At 36.3% G+C, this 10,616-nt stretch overlaps 1 protein-coding gene across 1 annotated transcript; it reads left to right on the plus strand.

Moving 5' to 3' along the window:
* The first annotated feature begins 8,014 nt into the window (after nt 1-8,014).
* Nucleotides 8,015-10,301, plus strand: LOC127806446 (protein SRG1-like). Its single transcript, XM_052343752.1, has 4 exons — nt 8,015-8,330; nt 9,003-9,241; nt 9,526-9,853; nt 9,995-10,301. The coding sequence occupies exons 1-4, from the start codon at nt 8,100-8,102 to the stop codon at nt 10,229-10,231; spliced, it is 1,035 nt and encodes a 344-aa protein (XP_052199712.1). The 5' UTR covers nt 8,015-8,099; the 3' UTR covers nt 10,232-10,301.
* The last annotated feature ends 315 nt before the right edge of the window (nt 10,302-10,616 follow it).

Consider the following 10,616-nt stretch of genomic DNA (forward strand, 5'->3'; position numbering starts at 1 on the left):
TCATGGGTCCCAATACAAACTAGACGAGTGAAGACAAATTGACTTGGACTTGTAAAAGAAGACCTGCAAATGGTGATGAAGACTTGGAAATATAGCTAGCAGTCTTTACAACTTAATTTATACGTTGGAGTACATGCAAGAAGATAAACTAATCATGGGTCCCAATATAATTTAGTTATTAATTAATATGTAATAGCTAATCTAATAATGTCTAGTAGACTTGTCATAGTAATCTATCATTTGGAAGAGATAAGATACAAATCAAAGTATGAGTATCCAGTTTCATACACACAAAACAACACCGTCCATTTATCAAAGCTAACATGAAATATTATAGTATTTTTTATTGTTGTGATCGAATGATAGCTATTGCTATTCACATATAATTCTACACTTGTTTAATTTGGTTTAAATTAAGGAGGTGCATTTATGTGGGTGTTTGTGTTTGAATTAATTATTTGATTATACCTAAATACTAGTCATTATACCTTTTTTTTTTCTCTTTCTCCCTCTCGTAATTTGTTGTTATTCACGAACCATCTTGTCAATTAAGAAATGGGACTTTGAATTAAATGGACGAAAAGATACATCAAGAAAAAAAGAATGGAGGAGGATGGAGAAGGGGCCAATCTTGTTGAGAGTGGAGATATTTCCTTGGAGTTGATATGAAGAAGAAATTGAATCATATATATGAATAAGATACTTAAAATCTTTGATACATAAAATGGATGGATGGATGGAATTAAATGCAATTGATAAACTCTTATTAAGTTTTAATATTCTAGCAATACAAAAAATTTTATCTCCACGCAATTTTAACTTAGGATAGATCAATTTCTTGCTCGTACTCAAAAGAAAAGTCCTTGGATCAATTTTAATACCACTACTCAAGAAACTATAAGCCTCAACTTAAGAATATACACTAATTTAAAATTGTTTTTCTTTGTTTGACATGAAAAGAATCCCAACTTTGATTATATTATGTTTCTAAAAGTGAAAAGTAACCCTTCAGATGATGTATTCACAATGGTACTCTTTTCGACAAGTTTGAGATTTTATGTTCGCAATATAGTTTTTATTATTTGTTTGGGTAAATATGTTTTATATAATTTTAAAAATTTAAGGGGTATAGGAATAATAGTATTATCTAAAATAATTATTAGTAAGGGTTTGTTTTGGATAATACCTTTTGTTTTAATCATTTAAATTTCTCATTTAGTGAAAAAAAATTAAACAAGATAATTTTCATTTGTTATACAACAAAGAAAAACTCATATTTTGTCTTAAAAATTAAAATTAAATTAGACATTATAATACTAGTCATTTTCATATATAGAAAAATAATTTCTTTCATATAATTCAAATCTCATCTTAATTCGTACCGATTACCCTTTCCATATATGACCACTGCAACTTTAAATTTTGTAAATATTTTGTTTGCTTTGACTAAAAACAAGTAAATAATGTGTATATCATTATTACATATATAATTTCTATAATAAGTTTAGTTTTTGCATAAAAATTCTACTAAACTGGCATTTGAGAAGTGGTATTTATACATATTAACTTGACACCAGAAAACGAGACATGGCTAAAACTACTTCCCCTCCTCCCCCGACCATGGTGGTGGAACAACCACCTAAGCCAGTCCCGGCATTCCCCATCGCCTCCAGTGAGCCGCCTGAAGGGTACATCTATAAGAGTAGAGATCCTATCAGTGTCTCCATTCCACACTATCGGATGTTCCAGTCATTGATATTGGCCTTCTCGTCGCATCTCCATCAGCCATGGGAGAAGAATAAGTCCAGAAAAGTCTGCTCTCAGCTCTTGTGGTTGCCTTCAAGTCTTTTCTTATGATCAGTGTATAAGCTTAGGGGTGTGTGTGTGTGTATATATATCACATTAATTGATTGAAGATCGCCAACTTGAAGTTGTTTTTCTTGTTAATTTTGATTTGTATTAGGTCATAATAACTCCTGGGACAAGTGATTCTTTCCTAGATGAAGTTAGGGAAGTCGAAAAGAAGTTATTTGAACTTTCTAGTAAAGAAAAGAGAAGAAGATACACAAAGATCAACTGATAACATGAATGGAGAGAAGAAGAAATCATTAGGAGCTCTTACAGAACAACAAATTGTTATTTGTACTGAGCGTTTATATCTTATTCTTAGTCCTGAAGAGCTCAAAAAGTGCAAATCATAGCCTCAACACCCTCAAGCACATGGGTATAATTATAAAATATGTATGTGTGTGTGAAAACTTGGATAGATCGGGTGTATAAGTGAACTTATATATTGAAAAGTAAGATTTGGATATGTCATCTACCAATTCAAATTTTATTCTCAACAACTTGTCAAATATAAAAAATAAAAATAGACAAGTTATTGAGAGGGATATCTGGGTTTAGGGTAATATCACCCAAATTTAAATCTTTGGCATATCCACCTATACACTTGATCTTCCTAGGTATTTGGTCCAAATAACCATTTTCAAAGACTAGTGATGATAAATTTTAATTTTTGTACCTATATATATATCCCCCTCAATAATCAAGTTTTTTGAAGCAAAAAAGCACAAAAAGTTCAAATCACTAGCTATATGATTATAACAGTGTTTGGCTTATATTTTTGTTAGTCAAATAAATCTTATAAACTTTCTCACAGCTTATATTTTTTTTGTACGTGCTTATAGAAGAGTGTATAATCTACCCTCTTAATTTTTTTTTTTTCTGTCAACTTATAAGTTGTCTAAAAAGAGTTATTATTGACTAAATTTAAATCTGACAAGATTAAATCTCCAAAACTTAATTAAAAGCTACTTTAATTATTAAGTGTGATCTTGTTGTTGATAACATATTGCAGGGAAATTCTAAGAGAGTAACAAAGAAAGCTATCAATGATGAAGAGAGTGATCCTCAAAGCCATGGCGAAGTGATTGGGCTTGGAGGAGGGTTGCTTTGTAGAGCAGTTTGGAGAGGAAGAGACAATGATAGCAAGGTGTAGTTTGTACCCGCCATGTCCAAGGCCTGATCCTGTTCTTGGCTTCAAACCACACGCAGATGGAACGGTGCTTACTTTTGTCCTGCAAGACAAGCGAGTGGAAGGCCTTCAAATCCTCAAAGATGGCCAGTGGTTCAGAGTTCCCATCATTCCTCAAAGATGGCCATTATTGTTGATCAAGCTGAGGTGGGAGAGCCAATCAGGGGCGGAGTTACGCCCAGCCAAGGGTGGGCAATTGCCCACCCTGCTTTTTTAAAAAATATTATTATATATATAATTTATTTTTTTAAAAAAAAATTTCTGCAGTAGCACCCCACCTCCACCCCTCGCCCACCCTGCTTTTTTAAAAAATGTTATTTTATATATATATATATATATATAATTTAATTTTTTAAAAATATTTTATGAATATTAATATCACCCCACCCCTCACCTAACCCAACCTCATGTTCTCTCTCTCTCTACTAGGACAGTCGGTCCTTAAACGCCCTCATTGTTGCTGGTCCGCGATGTCTCCTCCATCTTACTCACTTGACTACTCTTCTCTATCTCTTCTACAAAAGCTCTGTAAATTACCTATTTTGCAAAATTCGATTGTTGGATCATGAATCCGACCACAATATCACCGTAAAATCAATCCCGATCTACAACAAGATAAGCTTTTTAGTTTTATTAGCTTTACTTTTAGCATAGATCCGTGAGGTGTTTATGTATATATGCGTTATTTAGTTTGTCCGAAATTTTAAGATTAGATCTACGGAGTTTCAGCCGTTGGATCTTATTGATTTTTGGGTATGTTAGACGAATGGGATAAAGAAGTCGAGTAGTGTCCTTGGATCGCTAGAAAATGCTGGTTGTGGTGGCCGACGGCAACGAGCAGTGTGTGTTTTTTTTTTTTTTTTTAAATCTAGCTGAAAATTAAAAACTAGATTTGACCTAGATCCATCATGCTAAGAACCCGATCTCGATGCATCATGCTAAGAACTTGATCTCGATGCATCATGCCAAGAACCTGATCTCGATGCGGTGTTTGCATAGTTTTGAATACACAATGTACCCCACTGTGCTTCTTTGCCTTTTACTTTAGCCATGAAGAAGGAGCTACTCATTTTATTGTCATCCATAGAGTTTTTAGTGCCAGAAATACCTCCATCCTTCTGGCCCATCTTTCGATAAGTGATCGATTCGAGGTAGCCATTACACTCACTATTGAACCTCTAACTCGACTTCAAGATCTTGTTTACAGTTGTATGTCCCATATTCTTGCCCTCCAACAACAGATTAGTGATCTACAAGTTTATCGATCTTTTTTTCAGGATTTACTATTTGGAAACCATTTTGCATATTCTCAACCTGTTCCAAATTGGTTTCACCCACAACCCAATCCAAATCCTATGCCAGAACTTGATTCGAGATTTGCTAATATTTTTGGACTCATCTCGCATAGATCATTACTTATGGATGATCCAAACCCAATCGGGAGCTTTAAATATCCCATCATCCTAGAGACTGCATCGCTTTCTAGTTTCTCATAAGCTACTTCTTTACCTTACCCCGTCGATACTAGCAGTAGCCAATGGCCACTCCGACACAATGTCGATGAGTTTGAACCCGTCATGTTCAGCAATCATCGTCGACACTGAGCATCGGCAACATTTCAAGCTATCAATTTCTATGGTTTGACTTTTTTTTTTTTTTTCTTATATTACTCATGGTTTGATCTCTTGTAAATATATTGAATATATGGAATAAATGTTATGTTTTAGATATTTTAAAGTCTATGATCTATATCCATGATATAACACTTAGGGGTCGTTTGGTACGGGAGAAGTTTTTAAATTTCTGGAATTCATGATTCTTAGTAGAGATGGCAAAATGGGCCTGGCCAGGGACCGGGCTAGGGCCAGCATTTTGCTGGCCCATTTAAGGCCGGGCCGATTTGGCCCGGCCCGCTTGGCTCGGCGGGCCAAATGGTGGCGGGCCGGGCTGGCCCGCTAATCGGCCACAAACCCCCCCTCAGCCTCGCCTCTCGCTCTCGCCCTCGCCCTCTGTCTCGCCCACGCCCTCGTCTCGCCCTCGCCCGCACCTCTCGCTCTCGCCCTCTGTCTCGCCCTCGCCCTCTCGCTCGCCCTCGCTCGCTGTCGCCATCGCCCTCGTCTCGCCCTCGCCCTCGCCCTCGCCAGCGCTCCTCGTCTCACCCTCGCCCGCGCCCCTCGCTCTCGCCCTCGCTCGCCCTCTGTCTCGCCCTCGCCCTCGCCCTCGCCCTCGCCCTCACCTGCGCCCCTCGCTCGCCCTCTGTCGCCCGCGCCCTTTGCTCTCAGTCTCACCCCTTGCCCTCTCTCGCTCACGCCGCCTGCCTCTGGGCCAAAAATGGTATCAAAAAAAAAAAAAAAAAAATTGGCAGGCCCGTTTGGCCCGCAGGCCCGTGTAGGGCTAGGGCCAGCAATCTGTTGGCCCGTTTTTAAGCGAGCCGATTTGGCCCGACCCGCTTGGCCCGCAGGCCACTTGGTGGCGGGCCGGGTTGGCCCGGCCCGGCCCGTTTGCCATCTCTAATTCTTAGGAATGCTCTTGAAAATTTTTTATTCCCATAATTTATACAATTCTATGTTTGGTTAGGTTTAAACATTCTCAGAAATATTGAGTATTCTTTTCTGAGAATTTTACATTCCTATGTTTGGTTTAAATGTAACATTCTTGAGAATTTATATATTTTTTTCAAAATTACCCTTATTTAATTTTTTTATTTAGAAATAATAAATTCCTTCTATTATATAAAATATTGAGACCCACAACATCATTAAAAAGTCAAACAAATGTCATTTTTTTACGCATTATGTATATATATATATATGCATATGCATATATATATATACATAATATATATAATATTTTACAATAAATAATATAAATATATTATAACATATTTTTATATTTAATATAACAATTATATATAAAATATTAATTGTATATTAGTTAATAATAGCATTTCTCATAATAATATATAGAATATTAGTATTTTAAATATATATTTAATATATATTATTTAATTATAAAATATATATATATGACATCATCCGATCGGACCATTCCGGTCGAACCAAATGAACCATGACCCAATTAATAGGCCGGTTTGCTCTCCGGTCCAATTTTTAAAACATTGTTATTGCTCATGATTCTTTTTATAAAAAAATTGTACTAAATATGGGAATATAGATTCCTAACCTAATATTTCTAGGAATCTTAAAATTTCTCCCGTACCAAACGCCCCCTATTGTGATACTCCCTAAGAATTTCTAACATCATCTTAGATGTTTCTCATGTGTCTCCCTAGTCGAAGAGTACACTAATATATCATCAATAATTACAATTATTAGGAATGGGTTTAGAGAAATGAAGACATTTTCTAAGATGTTATTTTCATCAATCAAATATATTTATTTAAATTCTAAATATATAAAATAATTTAAATGAGTGAAAAATAAAATAAAATTAACATTTACAACAATTAACAACGGTCGTAAAATTTATTAATTTAATAATTAAAAAATAAATTTTACAATTTTTGAAAACTTATAGTAAAATTTAGAAAATAATTTAATAATTAAAAAATAAAATTAAATAATTTAATTTTTTTAATATTATTTTATTTTTCCCACCCTATTTAAAATTCTTGGCTCCACCGCTGGAGCCAATCATTGGATAGGTTATCTTATAAATATAATATTGGTGATGCACTAACACACATCTTTAAAAAATTGATGACTTGGATGAAATGGAAGAATGGAGCTAGCTGATGCCAAATAGGGAGTAGAAGTCGCTACTCATGTTAGCCTACAAAACTAGCAAAGAATTATTATAAATGTTTCCTATATTGGTTTTTTAATATATACTTCAATTAGTAAATTGTCAGAGCTTTTTGATATAATTATACGAAAAGAAACAATGGTCATTTAGGAAGCCAGGTCATTTTTTATGTCAGTCTCTAATACTCAAAAAAGAGTTCAATTTTGCAAAGGTGGAGATAACATCCTAAATCCTTAGAAAAGATTTAAATCTTATTGGATAGATTTATTTCATTCTTGGCATAGTCTCTCTCTCTCTCTCTCTCTCCCTCCTTCGAAGAGATTTTCACCTATGTGAGGTGCATGGCATCTTTCACATAGGTGAAGAAGTAATGGTGATGTGAAAATATTTATTTTATCTAAGTGAAAGATGTTTGCACATGCCATATAATAGAATGTAATGGTATCATTCAGATCTTAAGAATATTAATAGTATGTTTTCTTGATGATACATACGTACATCATCTGCAGATCATGAGCAACGGAGTATTCAAGAGCCAACACACAGGGTGGTGATAAACACAGAGAGCTAGGGAGAGGAACACTCTGGCTGTGTTTTGCTTCCCAGATTTGGACATGGAGATCAAGCCAGTGGATGAGCTCATTGATGAGAACAATCCCAGGCTTTACAGGAACATCAAGGTCAGAACTTATGTGAATGAATATTTTCAAGAGTACTGGCAAGGCAAGAGAGCAATTGACCCAGCAAGAATAATATTATACAAAAATGTTGTTTCAACCTGGAGTTTCGAAATTTTGTGTGACACTAAGTAACTTATACACAAGTTACTCATTGATGCATTGTCTATTTACTTTAAATAATTTGTATACGAATTACTCGAACAGATGCTGTAAAAATGCGAAAACTCCTTATAACAAACAACATTTCCAAATATAATATCAAGCCCAATTAATTGACCCAGCCATATCTAATCCTAGCTTTTGAAAAAAAAAAAATTAAATAAGAAGAAGAAGAATGCTAACTAAAATGAGCCAATAATTTTCTAAACTATTAATATTAAACCATTTTAATAAAAATTGTATATAGAGCAGGCTGTATATAGAGCAGGCTGTTTTGACTTGGAGAGATGCATACCAGTCCAAAATAAGTTTCAAAGTGCCAGCATGAGCTTATCTTTTGAAGGCCCCAAACAAATTTATAATTCAAACAAAGAGATCCCAAAAATAAAAAATCAAATATAAAATCTAACAGCTAAAAACTTTCACTTCTCGACAGCAGAAGCTCTTCTCCGGCGGCCATGGCAGAATCACTGTCGAAGCCAGTCCAAGAGCTGCTTCTCAGTAACCATGAGCTGCCGGAGAGATATATCTACAAGGGTGAAGATGGAGCCAATATTGGCGGCGGAGCTGCCTTTCCTCTCCTGGAAGTTCCACTCGTTGATCTGGGCCTGCTCTCGTCTCCATCAGTGGCTAGAGAAGAAGAACACAGAAAGCTCCGATCTGGTCTCAGCTCTTGCGGCTGCTTTCAGGTCAGATTCATCAACAGAACCCATTTTTTCAATCTACGGAGTTGATTGTCTTGAATTCAAATTCAATTCACTTAATCCCAAAGTATGATAGATAGATATACACTTGTATACTCAATCCGAAACTTCTAACCTATCTTATTCTCTCTGTGGATACGGCCGACTGATTATCAGATTGCAAGGGCACATTAATTAGAATGAAGAATCTCTTAGGCAGATTGTTAGCTTGGGTGTATTGGGATGTAGGAGTTGACGGAAATTGTATTTTATCTTTTATAATGAATTTTGTTTCTCATTCGCCTGTTAATGTTGTCAATTTGTCGAATCAAGTTAAACCAGTCAGCTAATTTTGATCTTGTGTTTGTGCTATAGGATCTAATCCTATGCTTGTTTTATCTCGGATCCAAGTGGTAAAATGGATACTAACAAGTCAATATCACAGCGATATACAAAAAATGGTATTAGAATTGATTATTTAACATGGTTCTTTGCAACTTCCATGAACACTTTGTTGTTTCCTCTTCAGTAAATGATGGAACATAGACTCTTTAAGTTCATGAAGGCCAATTTGACTGTAGAACAATTAAGAAAATAAACTCGAGGAAAGAAATGGGAGATGGAATATCAATCAGGATCTTGTGCCTGCTGATCAGTTGGTTTTGGGATTAATTTCAGGCAATAAATCATGGATTGAAAGATGAATTCCTGGATGAAATGAGGGAAGTTGCCAAAAACTTCTTTGCACTTCCACTTGAAGAGAAACAGAAGTACTCCAGAACAGTAGATGATATGGAAGGATATGGCAATGATTCAGTTCTTTCTGATCATCAAACTCTCGATTGGACGGACCGGCTGTATCTAGTTGTAAGCCCAGAAGAACAAAGAAAACTCCAATTGTGGCCAGAAAATTTTAGGTGAGTTGAATTATCACATTTTTTATTAAGCATAGTAAATCTCTAAAATCTAATATGCCAGTTGATGTGTCCAACAAATACCCATCTTTGATTAGTTGTCACTTAGTCTGCCTAAGAAGAAGATGAGGAGGAAACACAAATGGGCAAAAACTACACCTGGGGTAATTTGTTCCAATGAAAATGTAGGGGAATGAATGCTTATAGATAGAAATGATTGGTGGGATAGAACTCATGTTGTCAACCGCATATTGTAGGATAAAGACTTAATTATGTTAAAAATGCAGGGGAATCTTACATGAATACACAGCAAAGTTGGCAGAGATGAACGAGCTGCTCCTGAAAGCCATGGCTAAGTCACTGGAATTGGATGAACACAGCTTTCTGCACCAGTATGGAGAAGGAGCATTGATGATTGCGAGATTCAACTTCTACCCTCCATGTCCATGGCCAGATCGGATTCTGGGCATCAAGCCACACGCGGATGGAACTTTACTGACCTTTCTCTTGCAGGACAAAGAAGTCGAAGGCCTTCAAGTCCTGAAAGATGGGCACTGGTATGGAGTTCCCATCATTCCCCATGCGCTTCTTGTTAACGCCGGGGATCAACTAGAGGTAAGCAGATATTTCCCCCGTGTTTGTTTTTAAGATTTTGGAAACGAAGATATAAAACTGAAAACGAACACAAAGTTGTGTTCAAACGGGTGCTTAGGAATTGGGAAGGGCTTACAGTTGTTGACATGACATGGAGTGCAGATAATGAGCAATGGGATGTTCAAGAGCCCAGTGCACAGGGTGGTGACGAACTCTGAGAGGGAGAGGAACACTCTGGCTGTGTTTTGTTTGCCAGAGAGAGAGAAGGAAATTGGACCAGTCGAGGAGCTGATTGATGAGAAAAGGCCAAGCACGTACAAGACGGTGAAGAATTATGTGGATATCTATTTTCAGAACTATCAGCATGGCAAGAGGCCACTTGATGCTGCAAAGATCTGATGTTCCCAGTTGCTATCTTTGATGTTTTAGACATGGATACTATTACTAAATCGCTTTTCTTGTTTTTTTATTGGGAAAGCAATTCCAATTTGGAGTTCTGAAGACCCCTCGCTTGAGAGAAGAGTAACAGTCCTCTGTCAAGACGTTGACTTGAGTGACTCTATTTGAACAGAGACTAGAGAGTTGACCCGACTGAGTGTGATTTGTGATCCGATCGACTTTGTTTAGTAATTGGTTCATTTACAAACCAAACATTTGATTCATATCCTTCCACGTGGGGTGAGTTTTGCAGGGCACAAAACCTGCTCAGCAGTGAACCCTAAAATCAGGCCTAAGAGGAAGCGCTCTGTTTCTACAAATGCTATTGGACCACTAGAAGGTACAT

The sequence above is a fragment of the Diospyros lotus genome, chromosome 7 (assembly GCF_014633365.1).
Source record: "Diospyros lotus cultivar Yz01 chromosome 7, ASM1463336v1, whole genome shotgun sequence".
NCBI classification, from domain to species: Eukaryota; Viridiplantae; Streptophyta; class Magnoliopsida; order Ericales; family Ebenaceae; genus Diospyros; species Diospyros lotus.